At 50.3% G+C, this 21,077-nt stretch overlaps 1 protein-coding gene across 4 annotated transcripts; it reads right to left on the reverse strand.

Moving 5' to 3' along the window:
* Nucleotides 1-7,095: 7,095 nt before the first annotated feature.
* Wnt10b (wingless-type MMTV integration site family, member 10B) lies at nucleotides 7,096-14,590 on the reverse strand. 4 transcript variants are annotated; one of them, XM_006520892.4, is made up of 5 exons: nucleotides 14,242-14,590; nucleotides 13,274-13,387; nucleotides 12,902-13,164; nucleotides 10,796-10,881; nucleotides 7,096-9,318 (listed from the first exon to the last, which is right to left on the reverse strand). In XM_006520892.4, the coding sequence occupies exons 2-5, from the start codon at nucleotides 13,345-13,347 to the stop codon at nucleotides 8,860-8,862; spliced, it is 882 nt and encodes a 293-aa protein (XP_006520955.1). In that variant the 5' UTR covers nucleotides 13,348-13,387; nucleotides 14,242-14,590; the 3' UTR covers nucleotides 7,096-8,859. The 4 variants fall into 4 exon arrangements, with proteins under 4 accessions (XP_006520955.1, XP_006520954.1, XP_006520956.1 ...); XM_006520891.3 differs by lacking the exon at nucleotides 14,242-14,590 and adding an exon at nucleotides 13,657-13,737 and having other exon boundaries at nucleotides 10,508-10,881; NM_011718.2 differs by having other exon boundaries at nucleotides 8,136-9,318; nucleotides 10,508-10,881; nucleotides 14,242-14,534.
* Nucleotides 14,591-21,077: the final 6,487 nt, after the last annotated feature.

Raw genomic sequence — 21,077 nt, forward strand, 5'->3', positions numbered from 1 at the left:
CTCTGAGATCCTTTCCCATAAAGGAAGAGGAGAAAGAACGATGCATTCCAGATACTAGAGGAAACATCTGGATGGGGTCGTCTAGGAGGTTGAGGCTGAAAGGCAGAGGGCAGAAACTCAGAGGCGGCTCTCATGAAGTCTCTCTAGATGAGTCTGGATTTTAGTATCCCCAGGAAAGCGCACCCAGGACCCCGCCTTCCTTCCCTGACACTCATCTTTTGACATGATGGAGACACTGCCTGAGACTCTAGCCACAAGCTATGTTAGAATCTGAGCTAGAAGGGTCCTCGCCAGAAACGGGTGCTCTTACCCACTGAGCCATCTCACCAGCCCCCACTGCGTTCTTTAAATGCATCAAGTATAAGAGCTTGGTGCAGCGTTATAACTCTTCTCTCCCTCCAAAACATAGGCTGGGAACAGAATCTATCTCTTGTCACATCTGTCTCTGGTTTATACCTTTATACCAGTTTGTCTTCTCTTGTTTACCTCAAAAATTACAGGACTGGCTGGGGGCGGTGGTGGCACAAGCTTTTAATCCCAGCACTGGAGACTAGGGTGCAGAGGCAGGTGGATGTCTGTGAGTTAAAGGTCAGTCTGATTTACAGAGCAGGCTCCAGAACAGCCAGAGATGGTTAACGAAGAGATGGACAGCAAGGAACTTGCTTATAACGAAGAGAATTATATTTGTCCCCACTCAGGACTCAATGCTGTTGAGAGCCTTTGTTAAGCTCTGGTTTTTGCTCGTTTTTCCCTCCATTTATTAACTCTGTGTGTGTGTGCTTGTATGAGAGATTGCGGGTGCACTTGTGCTCTAGCAAGATGTGGAGGTTAGAGAGGACACCTTTTGGGAGTCGCTGTTCTTGACTTTTTTCCCTCGTTGGGCCAGGATCTCTGGTTTCTGCTGCTGCAGTGCACACTCTAGGCTAGCTCTGTGTGATTCTCCTGGCATCATCCCCCATCTTACTTTAGGAATGCTTTCATTACACCACAGGCATTCAGCTTTAAAATATATATATTTGTTATTGTTGTGTTTGAGACAGGGGCTCACTATGTAGCCCCACCTGGCCTGGAATTCACTTTATAGACCAAGTTGGCATTGAACTCAAATACGATCTGCCTGCCTCTGCCTCCTGAGTGCTTAGATTAAAGGTATTTGTCACACATCCAGCCAAATGGATTTATTTTTAACTGTACCTACGCACATACGTCTCTGTGTGTGAGTAGGTGCCTGTAAGTGTGGATATCTACTACAGGGAGAAAAAAATGTAACATTCTCTGGAGACAAAGTTACAAGCAGTTGTTCCACGTGGTGCTGGGAGCCAGGTCCTCTAGGCAAGAGAGGTCAGTAAGAGCCTGATCGCCCTCCACCTATTACAACAGGCTCTGGGGAACAAGCTCGGGCCAAGCTTGTCTTGCTAGTACTTTTAATGGCTGAACTATCTCCCTAGCCCATATCCTGGGTTCTTAAAGGCAAGAGACTCCCCAAAATATAGTTACTGTGCTAGGTAGTTTTATGTCAGCTGGACTCCGGTTACAGAGTCCTGCAGGAAGAGAGAACCTCAATTAAGAAAATGTCTTGCTCTATCAGCTCGGGCTGGAAGCAGGCCTGGGGGACATTTTCTTTGAGTGATAGTTTGAGAAAGCCAAGCTCACTGTAGGAGGTGTCACCCCTGGGTTGTATGTTGTATAAGAAATCAGGCTGAGCAAGCCTATGTATAAGCAGCAATCTTCCGTGGCCTCTGCTTCTGTTTCTGCCTCCAGGTTCCTACCCTGAGTTCCAACTCAGTGATGAACTATAATAAACCCTTTCTTCCTCAGGTTGCATTTGGACAGTAGGCGTGAGATGTTGCTGTCACAGACCTGACCTTGTGTTTTGGGGAGGATTGTGGTGGCATCTGAACTCTGGGCTGGGAAAGCCGTTGTGTGCTCAGAGTTCCGTGGGTTGCTGTGGGGACTTAGAAGATAATGCCAAGAGCAGTGCAGACGACAGAGGCCTGACTTGGGAAGTTACAGGGAGAAATTGGAAAGTCCCTTAAAGAGTCTAAGTCTCATATTTTGAATTAAGAGCCGCTAAAGTGCACATGTGGTGGCTCACACCTTTAATCCCAGGACTCTGGGGGGTAGAGGCAGATGGATTGCTGTGAGTTCACAGCCAGAGTGATCAACATAGTAAGTTCCAGGCCAGCCAGGGCTATATAGAGGGACCCCAGCCAATAATAATAAAAAAACAAAACAACAACAACAACAACAAAAAAAGAACAACTAAAGTGAAACTTTTACTTTACTTAATTGATACTGGACAGCTGGGGCTGAAGAATCAGCTGTGATTAAGGAAAGAGCAGTCCAGGGTGGTGGCACAGGCCTTTAATCCCAGCACTTGGGAAGCAGAGCCAGGTGGACCTCTGACTTTGAGGCCAGTCTGGTCTACTGTCACCACATGGCAAGGTCAGGGGGGGGGGGAGGAGGGGGGAGAGGAGGAGAACACAATCCAGCTGCAGCAGAGACCCAGCCTTTTGGAGATGCCAGCACCGTGGGACAACTGCCAAGGACAGAAGAAACTGTGGAATAGCGCTGCCCTGGGCCCAGGAGACAAGCTGGCAGAGTTGAGGCCACAGAGCACTTTGAGGCCCAAAGAACCATGAGGAGGCCCCAGCGCTGGCCTTTTTACCGGGCTGGACTCTGGTTTTGCTTTGCTTTGTTTGTGATTGTCCTGGTTTCTCCTTTTTGAAGCAATAACGTATGTAGCTTTTTTTTTTTTTTTTTTTTTATTTCACAGGACTCCACGCTTAAGAAACTTCAGAATTTTACAGCGATTTTGAATGTTTTAGAAAAACATTGAACTTTAAAAGAGACTTCAGGGCTGGTGAGATGGCTCAGTGGGTAAGAGCACTGGACTGCTCTTCCGAAGGTCCAGAGTTCAAATCCCAGCAACCACATGGTGGCTCACAACCATCCGTAATGAGATCTGACTCCCTCTTCTGGAGTATCTGAAGACAGCTACAGTGTACTTACATATAATCAATAAATAAATCTTAAAAAAAAAAAAGAGAGACTTCAGATGTTTCTAAAAGGACCGGGTTTCTTTATACGTTTGAATTTGTAACAAATATGGGAAACATCAGCATTGGAATGTTTTATATCATTATAACATGCCATGTTGAGGGTAACTGAGAAAGGAAAGGGTCTAGTTGAATAGTGATGTGTTTGTGTGTCATATTGACAAGAGGTCAACTGTACTGGCTAGTTGATGACAACTTGATAGAAGTTACAATCATTTGGGAAGAGGAAGCCCCAATCAAGAAATGACCTCACCAGATTGTGAGCCAACCTGCAAGGCATTTCTCTCGATTGATGATTGGCATGGAAGGGCCAAGGTCACTGTGGGCGGCACGACCTTTGAATTTTATGAAGCAGGTGAGGGCTGACTAGTCACTCAGAGGCTAAGGGGCCAGGCAGCTTTTTCCCAAGGACCTGGTTTGATTCACAGCATCCATATGGTGGCAGGCAACTGTCTGTGACTCTAGTCCCAGGCCCCATTCAGGCCTCTATGGACACTGTGTGTAGTATGTATGTGGTACACAAGCATACATGCAGGCAAAATACTCATGCAAATAAAAATAAGTTCAATACCAGGGGAAAATATCAGGAAAGCAAGCTGAGCCAGCTACGGTGGTGCACTGTCAGTCCCAGCACTCAGGAGGCAGAGCCAGGTGGATTTCTTTGAATTTGAGGCCAGGCTGGTCTACATAGCAAGTTCTAGGACAGTAGCCAGGCTTCCACAGAAAAGACCATTTATCCAAAAAAAAAAAAAAAAAAAAAAAAAAAAGCCATGGGGAACAGGCCTCTGGGTAGCACTCCTCCATGGCCTCTGCTTCAGTTCCAGCCTCCAGGTTCCTATCCTGACTTCCTGTCCTGACATCCTTCAGTGACTATAGAATCTGTGAGGTGAAGTTAACCCTTTCCTCCTCAGCTTGTTTTTGGTCACAGTGTTTATCTCAGCAATAGAAACCTTAAGAACATTATAAGCCGGGCGTGGTGGCGCACGCCTTTAATCCCAGCACTCGGGAGGCAGAGGCAGGCGGATTTCTGAGTTCGAGGACAGCCTGGTCTACAAAGTGAGCTCCAGGACAGCCAGGGCTACACAGAGAAACCCTGTCTCAAAAAACAAACAAACAAAAAAAAGACCATTATGCATTCCTGCGGCTCTGACATGTGCTCTGACATGCCTTTAGTGTGATTGTTAACGTCTCCACTTCTCGCCTAAAACTTTGTGATAACCCTCCACCAGGTTAGGTCCTCACTCCCTTGCCTCTGTATGCCTATGGACTGCTCACCCCACTCCCTAGTGCTTCCACAGCATGCCTTGTGGAACCTCAACAAGGAGAGGAAACCTAATGATGAAGACCTTGAGCCCTCCCACAAATGTATGGCAGAGTGAAAGGAAGACAAAAATGACTGACAGCTTCCTATGGTGGAAAAGGTGGGTGTGGCTGGAGAGACCCCCTCAGGTCTTCTGTCCTTCACCCTCTGGTGTGTGGGGAGACAAGGGTCAGGAGAGGTTGGCCTGACACAAGCAGGGGTGGATAGAAGTGCTACTCCCCTGTAACCAGCTGCTCCCCACCACTCTAAGCTTCCTAGCCATTTGGTCAAGGTAGGGCTCCTCCAGAGTGTGCTCTTTTCCCTCCCTCCAGCTGCCACCAGAGCCCAGTAAAAGCTGAAACTGTAGCCACCCACCAGTTCTGTGGGTTGCAAACTCCCACCCCACCACTGACCCCAGTCCTGGGCCTGAGCCCAGCGCCTGTGCTGGGAGGGGGTGTTGGCCCTGCTGACCAAATCCAATTGGAATTTGTCAAGGTTGTGGTTTGGGGCTTAAGTCCACCACAGAGCGTGCATGCTATGGAAAGAAAAGCTAGGAAAGCGAGGGAGGCAAAGGGACCGACAGGGGAGGGAAAAGGAAAGTTAAAAGACTCTCTCGCCACAGCCCCATCTGGAGAATGCCTCTTCCTAGAGGGAAGGCATCTGCACTCTGGATGTTCCCTGTTATTCTTGGTTGTATCCAAGTCCATCTTACTTCAGTCCCCTCTCCTTTCTTCCTCTCCTCATTCACACATTAGGTTAGCAGGTGTCTGACATCTCCCGCTAAGTTGTTGCCATGGAGAGGATGGGTGAATTCAGGAGGACCTGAGTTCAGTTCTCAGCATCCATTCCAGGCAGTGCAAAACACCAGGGGATTCCTGACGCTCTTCTAGATACTCATATACGTGCACATATGCACATATATAGTTCTTTTGATTTTTAAAGATTTATCTGCTTATATAAATGTTCTGCCCACATTTATGTCTGCGTACCACATGCATACCTAGTGCCTCTGGAGGTCAGAATGGGGTATTTGATCCCTTGGAACTGGAGTTAAAGACTGTTGTGAACTGCCCAACTGTGAGAGCTAGAAATCAAACCCAGGTCTCCTGCAAGAGCAACAAGCACTCTACACCAAGAAGCCATCTCCCCAAACCCCTCCCTCCCCAAACTTGTTTGTTTGTTTCTGTTTTTTGAGATAGGGTATCTCTATAGAGCCCTGGTTGTTCTGGAACTGACTCTGCAGACCAAGCTGGCCTTGAACTCACAGAGATCTGCCTGTCTCTGCTTCCTGAGTTCCACGATACCTGGCCTCCCACACTAAAAAGGTATAATGTCACCATGGAGTACTGCCATGATCCAACAGTCCTCATGGTCCCCTTGGTCCTGTCTCACCAGATAACCTATCACCTAGAGAAATATAGGGAGCTACTTCTGCACTCTGTCGAAGCATGTTTTTGGCCTTTTAAAATAAAATATATATTTTGATTTTCTGTATGAGTGTTTTGCCCTCATATGTCTCTGAGCCATAGCTGTGCAGAAGCCTGCAGAGGCCATCAAGGGCACCAGATCCCCTGGACTGGAGTTACAGATGGTTGTGAGCCACCATGTGGATGCTGGGAACTGAATCCATGCCCTCTGCAAAAGCAGCAGGTGCTATCTCCAGCCTCCCTGGGAGCATCTTATAGACCCCAAATATGCAGGTGCTCTGAAAGGTCTTTTGTCCATATTGCATCTTTTAATAAAAAAGATCTATTATCTATCTTTTAGAGACAGGGTTTCTCTGTGTAACAGCCCTGGCAGTCCTAGAACTCACTTTATAGACAAGGCTGGCCTTGAACTCACCGGGCTCTGCCTAAGTCAGCTTCCACACCAGGCAATTTATTTACTTTTTCTTTTTCTTTTTTCAAGATTTATTATTATATCTAAGTACACTGTAGCTGTCTTCAGACACACCAGAAGAGGCCATCAGATCTCATTACAGATGGTTGTGAGCCACCATGTGGTTGCTGGGAATTGAACTCAGGACCTCTGGAAGAGCAGTCAGTGCTCTTAATGGCTGAGCCATCCCTCCAGTCCCAATTTATTTACTTTATGTGCAGTGGTGCTGTTGCCTGTATGTCCTTGTGAAACTGTCAAATCCCCTGGAACTGGAGTTGCAGACATTTGTCAACTGACATGTGGGTACTGAGAACTGAACCTGGATCTTCTGGAAGAACAGCCAATACTCTTAACCACTGAGCCATCTCCCCAGCCCCTCCACATTGCATCTTTCTTTCTTTGTTTATTTTGTTTTGTTTTTCAAGACAGGGTTTCTCTGTGTAGCCCTGGCTGTCCTGGAACTCACTCTGTAGAGCAGGCTGACCTCGAACTCAGAAGTCCTCCTGCCTCTGTCCATAATGCATCTTAAAGGTGCTCCTTTTCAAAGACATTAGGCTAGGAATTGGAGATGTTGTAGAAGAAAAAAAAATCTCGTCTCTCTACTTATATCTGAAAAGACAAGGGATGGGCAGCAGGATGGCCCAGCAGGTCAGGTCAGAATGCTTCCACCGCACCTGAAGACCTAAACTCAGTTTCTGGAACCCAAGTGGTAAACGGTGAACTGCCTTCTGCACGTTGTCCCATGACTTCCATATGAGTTCCACAGTATGCCTGCATCCACTTGCATGTGCACACACACACATACACACACACATACACACACACACACACACACACAAATAAATAAATGTAGAAAAATTGAAAAGATAAAGAAATTATTTTACTCAGATTAAATACAAAAAAAAAGAACATTGAATAAAGAAAGACAAAATGTATATGCAAATAATTCAGTGGCAGAGAATGCTAGTTTTGCTAAAATTATCTAATTTTTAGCCGGGAGTGGTAAGGCCTACATGCAATTCCAGAACTCAAGAATGAGACACAGTGGAAAGTCTGAAGCCAGCCTAGGGTACGTACTGACCGCCTGGCTAGCCTGGGGTACACAGTGAGACTCTTCCCTGACAAACGACACATTTTGCATTTTGAGCATAGGAATCCTCTCAATTTTTTTCCCATCACCCTTGTTGTACATCCCTCCCCCCACCCCACCCCCACCCTCCAGCCCCCAACCCCTGCCCAATTCTCTGGTTTGGACTTAGAGACAACAGTACCTGTCCTTTAATTGTCCACCTAATTGTTAAGTTTAAGTTCTGAAACTCCCATTGCAGACATGACCTTGTAGTATAGCAAAGGGTTCAATAAGTGACAGTCGGAGGGCAAGGTCTGGCCCTGCACACCAGCTTTGTGAGCTGTGTTGAACACAGCTATCCCCATCCGCTTATGTGAGGTCTGTGTCTGCTTTCATTCACCCCCTGCCATAACTATTTGGGGTCTATAACAGCAGAACTGGGTAAGTACGGTGGAGGTGAGTTGTCGACATAGAGACCACAGTATAAATAGCCTAGTGTATCTACCATCTAGCCCTTTACAGGGGAGACAAGCACCAGCTTTGGTTCTGAGTAATGGTGAAGGTGACCCTGGAGCCTAGGGCTCGGGGTGAACAGGGTCTATGTACATTTGAATCTAAAAGTCCTTCACACCCAGAAGTCCACCTTGGTTTGTACAGACTAAAAACCTAAACTCAGTCTTTGAGCATCATTTCAAATCCTTTGTGGAAGTCAGCAGGATATACATAAAAAGTCACTGAGTACAGGAGTGTAGACTTCACCTAGAAAGAGAAAAAAACACGGGCTACTACCCCGAGTGTGGCTAGACATATCACCATCTGCCACTGCCAGTCCAGTAGTTCAGTAACTTAATTTATTTTAGTTTCAAACAGGAACCAAGAACACATCTCAGTAAAATAAATTATCCATTCCCACCCTTCCTGCTGAAGAAGGAAAAGGGCCTCCAAGAGTTATGGCTAAAACCTTTCCTTTGGAGAGACCCTTTCAACAACTGAACGGAAGGAGAAGCCTCCCAAGAGCCTGACAAGACAGCTGTCTGAGGCTTCCCTGCCCTCTGTCCTTTTCCAACCGAAAACCTCTCATTATTGTCACCCGAGGTCCCATAAGAGGAGGTTCTGGGCTGTAGTGGAGGAGTTTGAGAACCACAAATAGGAAGAGGTGGTCTCTTGCTATATATACGGGTCTTATTGACTCCACACAATGCCTGCTATTATCCTTCGAGGAAGAGGAGTGGCCAAAAGATAGACTCCCTATCCAAAGGAAGTAGGAACCTGAGCCCGAGGGAGCTGTAGGTAGAGAAGACGCTAACAGTACAGTGCATTTCATCTTAGTCTATTCGAGTGTTTAAGAACAGAGTGTGGGGCCACTTCCCCCACAAAAGGCTGCTCGTTACAGATTTCACCTGACCCTACACCCCCAGAGCTGTTCTCAGGCAGATGCTCTGAGCTTCCGGGAGCCACGATAAACCCTAGACAGAAATCCGAGCAAAGGGCTGAAAGAGAGCAGCCCTCACACAGTGCTTCTCCTCCTCGTCGTGCCTAGGCGAGGCTCACCTTCATTTACACACATTGACCCACTCTGTGACTTTACACTCATCACACAGCACATAACAGCACCAGTGGAAACGACAGTGGCAGCGCTCCACTCGCGTCTGCCGGAGCACGTTGTGCCCACGGCCACAGCACAGGCTGCCACAGCCATCCAAGAGGCGGCTGGTCTTGTTGCAAGCCCGGCCTCTCGTGCCTGGGGAGCCCAGAGTAGGGTCTCGCTCGCAGAAGTCAGGAGACTTCTCAAAGTAAACCAGCTCTCCAGAGAGGCGCCGCGGACGTAGGCGGGGCTGGAACGCTCCAGAGTTGCGGTTGTGGGTATCGATAAAGATGGCTCTGCTCAGCCGCTCCCTCAGTGCTGCCCCGATGGCCCGGAACTCTGGCGCTGCCCTCCAACAGGTCTTGAATTGGCAGCTGCCTGACGTTCCATGGCATTTGCACTTCCGCTTCAGGTTTTCCGTTACCACCTACAACGTCAGGGTGACAAAGAGGGGAACGATGAGGGGGTGCAAATGAACAGAGCAAGGAAGGGAACGGAAAGGAAAGCATTTACTTTGATCACTAGCTCACAAGGAGACAACAGCGCTTTCCAGAATAAACATGGATAAAATGGAGTCTGTAGGCCAGAATGTCCTAAAGTCTGTCAGGCAAGGCAGCTGTTGTAACAGTGTCTATGCAGTACCCGGGGCGGGGCGTGGTGGCACACGCCTTTAATCCCAGCACTTGGGAGGCGGAGGCAGAGGCAGAGGCAAGGCAGGCGGATTTCTGAGTTCGAGGCCAGTGAGTTCCAGGACAGCCAGGGCTACACAGAGAAACCCTGTCTCGAAAAACAAAACAAAAAAACCAATGTCTATGCAGTGAGCCAAGTACAAGGCACTGTATAGAATACAGTATATGAGGGGCTGGAGATGTGACCAGATAGTTAAGAGCACTGGCTGCTGCTCTCCCAGAGGACCTGGGTTCAATTTCCAGTACCCACATGGTGACTCACAACAATAACCGACTGCTCTTCTAGAGGTCCTGAGTTCAATTCCCAGCAACCGCATGGTGGCTCACAACCATCTGTAATGGGATGGAATGAATACCTTCATCTAGTGCTGTCTGAAGACAACAACAGTGTACTCACATAAATAAATAAATAAATAAATATTTAAAAAAAGACAATAACCCCAGTTCTAGGGAGTCCAAAGCCCTCTCCTGGCCTCTGAGGGCACCAAAAACACAAATGGTGCCCAGACCTATACATTCGGGCAAAGCACTGATACACCTTAAATTAAAAAAAAAAAAAAACAAAAAAAAACAAAAAAAAAAACTAAGATGCTATATGCTAGCATTTACATATGGTAAATGCCACCAGGCAGCTTCCTATAGATTCTAAACATATTTCGGGTGACTACTAGCGACAAGCTTGCTAGTAACAAAATCACTCACCAAACCTCATCCCATTACTCTGTGGGGCCTCTCTTTAGGAGGGAGGGAGGGAGGGACAGAGAAAGTCTGAGAAAAGCCTGGCTCGGTGGCCACACCTAACAGCCACAGCCCTCAGACTGGGAGGATTCCAAATCTAAAGCTAGCCTGTACTACACAGCAAGGCTGTCTCACAGCAAGGCTGTCTCGGAACCGGAAGGAGACCCAGGCCGAGGTAAGCACACACACCTGGCGTCCCACCCTGTTGTTGTGGATCCGCATTCTCGCCTGGATGTCCCGGGGAGCCTCCCTGGAATCCAAGAAATCCCGAGAGAACTTCTCTCCGAAGTCCATGTCGTGGTTACAGCCACCCCATTCCCACGTGTCCTGGGGGCCGGGGCTGGGGACTGAGCCAGGAACAGGGCTGGGCTGGGAGATGGGGAAAGTCTTGCCCCGAGACAGTGCCTGAAGCTGCAGCAGCTTGGCTCTAAGCCGGTCTTGCTCACCACTACCCTTCCATCCGCAGCCGCAGCTCACCAGCTTGCCCAGGCTGCAGGCTGTGGCAACAGCATGCATGACCCCAGCAGCCAGCATGGAGAAGGAGAAAGCACTCTCACGGAAACCTGGGGAGAAAATGGATTGGGGTAAGGTTGACAGGGAGCTGAGGGGAGAAGGCAGATGGCAGGCTGAGAAAGAGACACCAGCCACCCTCTAATAGCAAAAAAAAAAAAAAAAAAAAAAAAAATCCAATTGGATCTTCTATGTAGCCCAAGCTGGCCTTGAACTCTTGACAATTCTCCTGCCTCAGCTTCCTAAGCGCATAGGTGTGAACTACCACTAGTAGCAGCAGCCAATGTCAGAAATTTCTGAGTCCTGACTCTGTCATTTATCAGCTGAGTGATTTGGGACAGCATCCTGAGACAAGAAATAACACCAGGCCTCAGACCCATGGGTCAAGATACCACTAAAGCCAAATCTCTGTAAATCTGTCATTTTGGGGTGTGACAGTGGTTCTCAACTTTCTTAAAGCTATAACCCTATAATACAAGTTCCCTCAGGTTGTGATGACCCCAACCATAAAATTATTTCATTGCTGCTTCATATCTGCAATTTTGCTGTGAACCATAATGTAAATATTTGATATGCAGGATATCTGACTTTTGACCACCCCAAGATCAACCCTCAGGCACTGAATATCCTCTCAGCCCTCCAGAGAGGTTAAGAACCACGGGCCTAGAGAGACCTCTGGATTTGAGATAATTCAGAAAGAGTCCTGAGGACTTCTGAAGGTGTGTTCCAGGAGTTCTGCATCTCTCTGCAGGGAGCTTGGGGGGCACCTTTGGCTTTGGGGTTCTTCCCCCACCTTATTAAATGAGTCTTTAAACCACACTACCACCTACCACTGCAGTAACAACCCCTAGCATGCTGGAGCTGCCCACCCCCTTCCCAGGTTCTAGTTTTATATTTGCCCTTTATGTTTATTCTAACCTGCTATTACCTTATAAAATACTGGGAGGAGGAGAAAGTCAGGAGTGATTTTCCCCAAGGCCCTTTTAAAAGGTTGGCTTCTCTGTTATGTTTGGGGGGGGGGCGGTCATTGAGGACGGGGCTTGGGATGACAAATCTTTCCCAGGCTTAGAGAGACATCCTCACCATCAAAACCTTCCACTATATCAGGCCCTGCAGAGAAGGAGGGGGGTCCCTCGTTTCATTTTAAGCAAGGGCACTTGCAAGCAAGAGTTCTGAGAAGATGAAAGACAGTTGGTTTGGAGGCCAGGCCCCTCTTACCCGGGAATCTAGGGCTCCAGGGCCAGCCCCAAGATCCCCCAACCATCCAAGGGTGAAGCTGTTTGCACACGTCTTGGGAATTCCCCTCCAGATGGCAGCTGCCTATTAACCCCATAGTCCCCAAAGCACTACTCTATCCCTGGACTGAGCCCACCCCCACCCCCTTCCGTGGATCATTAGTCCTCTGGGAGTAAACTTCAGTTGAGTATAGGGAGAGGCAATGGAGCCTCCCGGACCATTCCTTCTAGACCAGGCCAGCAGTGACCTGTTTTGTGGCCCTCCAGCCATTCCTCACCTGTTCAGGTGAGGGACACCTGGGGCCCCCACAGCACAGAGGAGGGGGCTACTCCCCAGCTTCAAAGCCATCAGGGTCTTTGTTCCCAGCTTTGGCTCCTGGGAACCCCAGCAATTAGGGGAGCAGGTTTAACCCTTAAACGGTTGGGGGCGTCACCCCACCCCCGCTGAGACTCTGGGGACACCAGCCTGGACTTGTCTGGGTGGAGAGGGAGGGGAGAGAAAAATAGGGGGTTGAGGGGGGGTGTGTTTGAAGCTTCTTGGGTTGGGGGGCATCTCTTGTTCACAGGTGCATCCCAGATCCGAATTAGGTGGAGGCAGAAAAGGGAGGCCCTGGGGTAGGGAAGCAGGGACCCAGCTGCCTCGCCAGCGACGCAGGTGGAAGGCAGGCAGGCAGGCAGAGGCCCAGCCGGTGACCAGATCTAGCTGAGCGCAGCTCCTGGGGAAATTCCCGGAGAGGCCCCTCCCGAAGCCGTGAGCCGGTCCCTTCCCGCCTCCGCGCGCCTCGGCCTGCCCCCCGCGCCTGGGCAGCAGCACACACAGCCGCCCCGTCAGGCTCACCGCGCTTGAGGATGGCGCTGTGGTGCGGCAGCCGGCCGCCGCCCTCCAGTGCCGAGCAGTTCCAGCGCTGGTCGCGCAGCTGGTGCTGACACTCGTGAACGGCGATGTGCAGCCCCTGGAGCGCCGACGCCGTCACGTCGGGGCTGCGCAGGCACAGCCCCAGCTGTCGCTTACTCAGTCCGGACAGGGTCAAGCACACGGTGTTGGCCGTCAGCGGCGGCTCACCGGGAAGTTTAAGGCCCAGAATCTCATTGCTTAGAGCCCTGGGGACAAGCGACAAGGGTCTGGGGTCTAGTCGCACGCCCCATCCCTATCCTCCCTAACCCAGATCGGTGCTTTCCCTCCCCTGGAACTGGATAAAAAAACGCTCACCGACTGAACAAAGCCAAGAACAGGAGACCCGCGAGGCCTAAGGGCGGAGGCCGAGACCGGGGCTCCTCCAGCATGTCGAAGCCCGGAGGCTCCGGTGGGCGAGTCAGTCAGCGCCTGCGGGGACAGGGACATTTGATGAGGACTAGATTGGCTCCCTGGGACCGAAGGACGCTCTGTTTCAGCTCCTTAAGCCACCAATGAAGCCCCACTAGCTTTTTCTCACCCCTCCCCAAACTGTGCAATACTAGTCACCCCTTGACTTCCAGTGTCTGCGTCCTGGAACCTGTCAAAGAGGAAGGGTCTGAGCAGCCCGAGGCCCTCCGGAGCACCCCTGGAGTCCGAGCCAGCCAGACACGACGCAGGGTCCTGGGACACTCACATACCCATTTGAGACCGGTTCTCTCAGACCCTCTATCCCTCCTCACCAACCGCTCCCTCTCTGTGGGCCCCACAACTGATCTGCCCGCCCTTACAGGGTTAGAGGGAGGGATTAGAAGGGGGTTCCCCACCACCTGGAGGGGTGTTGCCTCCTCGTGCTGGCAATACCAGGCAAGCTAGATTAGAAGGGTCCGAGGTCAGGCTCTTGGAACCACTCTCTGGCCTCGGCTCCCACCAGGGGGAAAGTGGGCTACAAAGGCCCCGAGGGAAACCAGGTGCCCTGCGCCAAGGCCACAGATTCCCCATCTACCCCCGCCCCTTTTCTAACTACACGCTCCCTCTGCAGTGCGACACCATCTAGTCCCCAAGGGTCCGACCCCAATTCTACCCCACCCCCTCATTGCCCTCTGAATCCGAAGGCACTTCTTTATTCTGTAGGTATCTCTATATCTGGCTTTCTCAGCGTTGTCTGTGCTCTTGAGGGGGGACGCTTGTCTGTCTGTCTGTCTGTCTGTCTGTCTGTCTGTCTTGTCTGACCGCCCGCGTGCCTGTCTAGTCTCTGCCCTCCCTGTTCTCTCCCGCCCCATTACCTCCAGCGGTTCAGGTGCAGGATCCACAAGGCTCGCGGTTGAGTCACTCGGGCCCGGCTCTTGGGGCTTAAACCGTGGGGAAACTGTCGGGTTCAGCCCCCTCGGCGGAGCAGCATTCTCCCAGCGCCCAGCCACTCCTCTCTGCCGCTTCCCCGGCGTCGCCGCGGCCGCCCGCCGGGAGGAAGGGAGGGTAAAAGGGAGGGAGTGATCCAGATAGCTAGCGAGCGAACCCGCGACGAAGCACCGGGGGCTTTGGCTCTGCTCGACCTAACTCACGGGTGGTTCTGCTCGAGCTGACGGAACTGCGGCCCCTCCCAGAGCCCGGGGCATCCCCACCCCACCCGCACCCCACCCCCTGACTTGACCAGGAGAACGCAGCCGCTCCCCCCCCAAGCGTGTACACACACACACACACACACACAGGACGCCGGGATCACGATTAGCCCCACTCCAGGGGCAAGTGGTCGGAGTTCCACTCACCTGCTCCGGGGTCTCCCGAGGCTGTAGGGAGAGTGCGGTGACCCCAAGGGACCAGGATCTGGTCCCAATGACAGGGTCTTTCATCGTTTTCCTTTGCCTCCGAGAGTGGGTGATTGAAGCGCTCCTTTGACACGCTGAGGACGGATCTAGACGACCTTAGGGTTACTGACGGTCTCTTGAAGAGCCCACGAGCCTGTGCGCACCAGGGCACTCTGAGCCTGCAAGTGAGGAGCCACTGTGTGGCTTGGCTCCCGCCCACCTCAGAGCCTTACGCCTGCCCCTTGGGAGGGCTCAGGTTTGGCCTCAGAATTTGGCCTTGGTCAAAAGCTCGGGTAGCTCCTAAGACCTCCTGTCAGTCCCTATGCTCCCCTTTTCTGGTAGGCATCCGAGATCTCAGGGGTCTCCTCTCCGGAATTCCTGGATGAATGCTTGAGATAACCCAAATGCATGCTCCACGCTCGCGCGTTTGCTGCACAAGAGATGAGGGAGGCCTGAGAGGATCCCAAAGTGAGCCCAACTTCAGGATAGCGGGGGGGGGGGGGGGGGGGGGAGAACCTGGCCTGGGTGAGCCCAGGCAAAGGCACAAACTACGGAGCTCTGGCGGCAGTGAAGGGGTTAGGCGCCACCGCACTCCCGCCTGACTCACCCTCCTAGCTCTAACCACTGCGGACTATTTTTGCCAGAGAGGGGCCTCAAGGCTTCCCAACCACCACCACCCCCCCCCCCGCCCCTGCCAGACCGCAGCCCCAAGCACAGCATGACTGGCCCTGCGCACCCAAGTCACATAGATCCAGAGCCGACCCCCCAAGGAAACAGAAGCACAGGGCTGGTACCCACAGCCACAACCACCTCTTCATTGGTGGTGGCTAGCAGCAAGGCTGGGCAACCAGCCCCTGGTCTACATTCTTGCAAGTCTTGCCTTGTGTTGAAGAGGCATCCCTGGCTAGGTGTCTAGTACAAAGGAAGTTAGGTATCTGGGGTTACTATTGAGTGCTTCCTTGATGAGGGTGCTGGAGCCCTAAGCTAGACCACAGCGGGAGGTGCTCTTTCTGAGTCCCCCACCTCTGGAGTAGGGAAAAGGCAGCCCAAGAGCTCCTTCCCATTTAGGGGAAGAAGGCCAAACCATGTATAACTTCTGAGATGGGCCAGCACTGTCTCAGTAACTTCTACCCTACTCCAGAACCCAGGATCCTCACCAGTGCCCCATCCTCTCTCCTGCCTGTCAGCCTGGGACTCACCCAGGCCCTGGAAGGGTATTTAGCAGATCCTTCATCAGTATCTCGAGGATATTCACGTTTCTCCCGTGGCTGCAGTTCCATTCACACGTTGGATTTTGTCTTGTTCCTATTTGTCCCTAATGCTATCTTTACCTCCTAGTTCTATCATTCAGTCAGATGTCAAGAAGGGACTAGGGCAAGCTGGGGCAGGTAGAGCTGTGTGTGTGTGTGTGTGTGTGTGTGTGTGTGTGTGCGCGCGCGCGCGCGCCATGCTTTTACTCCCAACACTTGGGAGGCAGAGGCAGGTGGATCTCCTTGAATTCAAGGCCAGCCTGGTCTACTATGTAGTGAGTTCTGGGACAGCCAGGCTATATAAAGAGACCCTGTCTCTAAAACCGATGATGATGATGATGACGACGACAGCGGCAACGACAATAATAATAATAACGACGAAGGTGATGATGATGATGAAGGGGCTAAGGAAGATTATAGCGCCCAGAGGTTCAACTTCTTAGTGGCCTGGGGGCTCCCCAAGTTGAACTGTCCCAAACCTAAGAACTCATACCGCTGTTCTCTAACCTCTCTGAAGTCTTGCTCTTTGATAAGAGGCCACAGGCAGGCAGTGGGTGGCCTGAGCTGGCCGAGGGTGCCCTCTTGCCGACCGTCTGGCCTGAGCACTGACCCACAGGCAGCTAGAGGGCGGTGGGACAGGCGGGGCCTGGAGAGGCCTGCGGGTGCACACCCATTGCCTAATACCCCAAGCACGCAGCCAGCTCCAAGAAAGAGGAGGGGCAGGAACCAGAGAGACCTTGACAAGGGTTGAGACCTAGATGAGAGGGGGAAAAAAGGGGGGCTGCCATCACTGCAGGGAGGAAATGAGAGCAACCTGGCCCATCTTCCTTTTGATGAGAAAAGTGGAAGGCCCCTCCGGCCCTTGCGGGGATGGGGAGGGGGGACGTGTAGCAAAACACTGTGGGAAGAACAACGAGGCCCTGAAGGGCGGGGAGTGTCAAATAAAAGAGTGGGGACCTCTGGAGATGGGGAAATCAAGCAACTGAGGCGGTGGCTAAAGCCGGGCTACACTCGGGAATCTCCTCCTCCTCCCCCTCCCCTGATGTTTGCCTTGGCTGGGGTCTTGGGTGACTCATCTGTTGCTAAGCCGCTGATAGGGGCGGCCAGCCCAGGGAACCCAAATTATAGGCCCTGGAGGGATGGATGCGCCTGCGGCGGTGAGCTCAGCTGTACGCCTCCCTCCACCTCACCGGTCTTCCACTGCAGCACCGAAGGCCACCACCCAGAGGCGCCAGAGATGTTGCAGACGAACTACTGGACTCCAGAGAAGCCCCCACATTCAGTAGTAGCCCCAAGGAGTCTTCTGACTCACCCAAGACAGAATGTTACCCCCTTGTCTACTATAGGTTGATGGATGGGTTACACCCTCCCAGCCCGAGGGGGTAGCGCCTGCCTGGGCTTCAAAGGCTTGCCCAAGAACTCAGAGCTCTGCTCCAATGTTCTCTCTCTCTCTCTCTCTCTCTCTCTCTCTCTCTATCCCAACGTCTAAGCAAAGCTTTCACCCTCCCCCACCGCCTCCCTCCTAGATCTATTCCAAGGCCTGTGTTTTGCTACAGAGTTTCTACTTCAATTCTTTAGTTAACTGTAGCCAAAAGTGACAGCGAGCCGCCCCCTGTCCCATATACCTAGAATAAGGAAGTTGAGGGAGGGAGATCAAGAATTCCAGGAGAGCAGATCTACAGATCAGCATCGAAGAGCTCTTGTTGCTTTTGTAGAAGACTTAGGTTCAATTCCCCAGCGCCCACAAGGTGGCTCACAACCATTCATAACCTTGGTTCCTTGGGAATCAATATGTATGAGTGTGGTGCGCATATATACGAGCAGGCAAAACATTTGAACTACAAAGAAAAACAAATCTAATAAATAATTTTAAAAAATAATTTGAGGCCAGAGCTAGGAGTGGCAGGCAGTTCATGGGCCTTGCTTTTAGTTTGAATACAAGAAAGGTAGAGACAAGTGGAGCTGAGGGAATTCCAGGCTACAAGGCTAGCCTAGTATACATGGTAAATTCCAGGCCAGCCTGGGCTATATAGTATGACTGCCTCAAAACAAAACAACAACAACAAAACCCCAAGATATCTAAAGGAGGAACATTCCAAAAGACAGAAATGTCCATAGACCTTGACAAAGGAACATGCTTGGTATGTTGGAAGGGTCAGAAAGATCAATAAAGGAGTAATTCACAAGGGAAGATTTGGTTGGTTGTGAACCTGAAGACCTAAGAAGGAACAGGGTCAGACCTGGAGAGGCCTGCTAGTTACTGTCAAGATTTTGGGTTTGGAGTGAGATAAGGAATCATTGGAAAGATGTGATCAGGGAAATTAATTTTTATTTGTTTACTTTTAAAATTGCTTGTGTTCGGTTCTGTGTTTGGAGGCCAGAGGTGCTGGAGTTACAGACAGTTGTGAGCTACCTGAAGTGGGAGCAGGGAATTGAATCAGGTCCTCTGTAAGGCCGGGTATATTCTCTTAACTCCTGGGCCATCTCTCAAGCCCAGCTTTGTTTTCAGAAAGGGTAGTTTGAACTGCAGTTGGAGAGAAGGCTGTAGGCTAGAAGGGAGAAGCTGGAGATGTGTGCTTTACAGACTGAGAGTCAGGGTTTGCTGATAGCCTCACATGAGGTGTGAAACAGATAAGCCAAGGTTGATACACAATTTAAAATTAAGGTCCATATATATGTGTGTGTGTGTGTGTGTGTGTGTGTGTGTGCCTGGTGCCTGGTGCCTGCAGAGGCTACTCCTGATTCAAAGATTTTTTTTTTTTTGCCATGAAGATAAAGGTCAGAGCTGTCATTCACTGAGGTGAGAATGACTAAAAAGAGAGCAAACTAGGCAATGGAGAGATTAAGAATTCAGTGGTGGCCATGTGAATTTTGAGGAATTTAAGTGTTAGGTATACAACAAGAGTTCATATCCAAAGTCATAGTTGGGAATCAAGAGAACTGGAGAGATGGCTCAGTGGTTAAGAGCACTGACCGCTCTTCCAGAGGACCAAGGTTCGATTCCTTCCCAGCACCACATGGTGATGACAACCCTCTGTAACTCCAGTCCCAGGGGATCTAATATCCTCTTCTGGACTCCATGGGCAGCAAACACACAAGTGGTGCATGGTCACACATCCATATACATTAAATAAATATAATAGGAAGCATGAAGCCATATAGTTTGCCAAGTGAGTTTGACTAGGCCAAGGTGGCCAGCTTAAACTGGGTGTACTCTAGCCTTCCTCTTCCTCCCCCTCCCCCTCCCCTTCCCCCTCCCCCCCTCCTCCTCTTCCTCCTCCTCCTCCTCCTCCTCCTCCTCCTCCTCCTCCTCCTCCTCCTCCTCTTCTTCTTCTTCTTCTTCTTCTTCTTCTTCTTCTTCTTCTTCTTTTTCTTCAGTTGTTGTTGTTTTGAGCCACATGTAACCCAGGCTAGCTTCAAACTCAATATGCAGTTAAATATGACATTGAACTCTGACCTCTGCTTCTCAAGTGATAGGACTATACACGTCAGTGAACATGGCTTTATCTTCTCTTTATTTTTACCATACCTATGGTAAAGCTTAGGACCTCACATATGCTAGGTAAGTTGTGTGTGTGTGCGTGTGTGCGTGTGTGTGTGCATGTACACATACGTGTGTGAGCACATGCAAAGGCCAGAGGTGGGGATGGGTGTCTTCCTCTATTTCTCTTTGCCCTATATATTTTTTAGTTTTCATCTTATTTTCATTTTTAATTTATTTATTATTAGTGTGAGGGGTTGTTGAGTGTGCATCGTGGTGACAGCCATTCTCTCCCCTCTGTCCCCACTTCAGCAGCGGTACTCATAGATAATAGGGTTTCCCTGTCTTAGATTGCATTCCACCACCAGAGATCAAGAAAGGTACATGTGTGAAAGGTCTCAGTCAGGGTGTTACTGCTGTGAACAGACACCATTACCAAGGCAAACTCTTTTTTTTTTTTTTGGTTTTTCGAGACAGGGTTTCTCTGTATAGCCCTAGCTGTCCTGGAACTCACTTTGTAGACCAGGCTGGCCTCGAACTCAGAAATCCACCTGCCTCTGCCTCCCTAGTGCTGGGATTAAAGGCGTGCGCCACCACACCCGGCTCCAAGGCAAACTCTTATAAGGACAACATTTTTTTTTTTTTTTTAAAGATTTATTTATTTATTATATGTAAGTACACTGTAGCTGTCTTCAGACACTCCAGAAGAGGGAGTCAGATCTTGTTACGGATGGTTGTGAGCCACCATGTGGTTGCTGGGATTTGAACTCTGGACCTTCGGAAGAGCAGTCGGGTGCTCTAACCCACTGAGCCATCTCACCAGCCCAGGACAACATTTTTTAAAAGATTTATTTATTTATTTTATGTATGTGAGTACACTGTCCCTGTCTTCAGACGCATCAGAAGAGGGCATCAGATCGCATTACAGATGGTTGTGAGCCACCATGTGGTTGCTGGGATTTGAACTCAGGACCCCTGGAAGAGCAGTCAGTGCTCTTAACCACGAAGCCATCTCTCCAGCCCAAAGGACAACATTTAATTGGGCCTGGCTTACAGGTTCAGAGGTTCAGTCCATTATCATCAAGGCAGGAACATGTTAGGCATGGTTCAGGAGGAGCTGAGAGTTCTACATCTTGTTCCGAAGGCAAACAGGAGAAGGCTGGCTTCCAGGGAGCTAGGATGAGGGTCTTAAAGCCCACAGGCACAAGGGCACACTTCCTCCAACAAGGCCACACCCACTCCAACAAGGCCACACCCCCTAATAGCGGTACTCCTTGGACCAAGCATATTCAAATCATCAGAGTGACCCAGGCCTCAGTGATGAGGAATTTCTCAGGGACAAAGTCAGGCGACCCATCTATAGTGCTCATTCCCTTGAGCCTTCTGTGCAGGGTACTATGTGGAGAAATTCCTAGCTTACGGACATGTGTAGGAAGCTAGGCCATTCCATATTATACCTCAGAAATTCATCTTTGGAGGAAGCAGAGTTCTAGGCTAAGAGAGAGCCTGGGAAAGACATTTCCATTAACAATAAAATAAAATAAAATAAAATAAAATAAAATAAAATATCTCAGCAGCTAGAGGCA

This window comes from Mus musculus, chromosome 15 (genome assembly GCF_000001635.26).
Source record: "Mus musculus strain C57BL/6J chromosome 15, GRCm38.p6 C57BL/6J".
Classification (NCBI taxonomy): domain Eukaryota; kingdom Metazoa; phylum Chordata; class Mammalia; order Rodentia; family Muridae; genus Mus; species Mus musculus.

What these genes read in the sequence shown, in the direction of transcription:
- Wnt10b (XM_006520891.3), bottom strand. Translation starts at nt 13,347, where the DNA reads ATGCTGGAGGAGCCCCGGTCTCGGCCTCCGCCCTTAGGCCTCGCGGGT. An exon ending in TTCTTGGCTTTGTTCAGTCG is followed by an intron (nt 13,165 to 13,273) that starts GTGAGCGTTTTT and finishes GCTTGTCCCCAG; the next exon opens with GGCTCTAAGCAATGAGATTC. An exon ending in CAGCGCCATCCTCAAGCGCG is followed by an intron (nt 10,882 to 12,901) that starts GTGAGCCTGACG and finishes TTTTCTCCCCAG; the next exon opens with GTTTCCGTGAGAGTGCTTTC.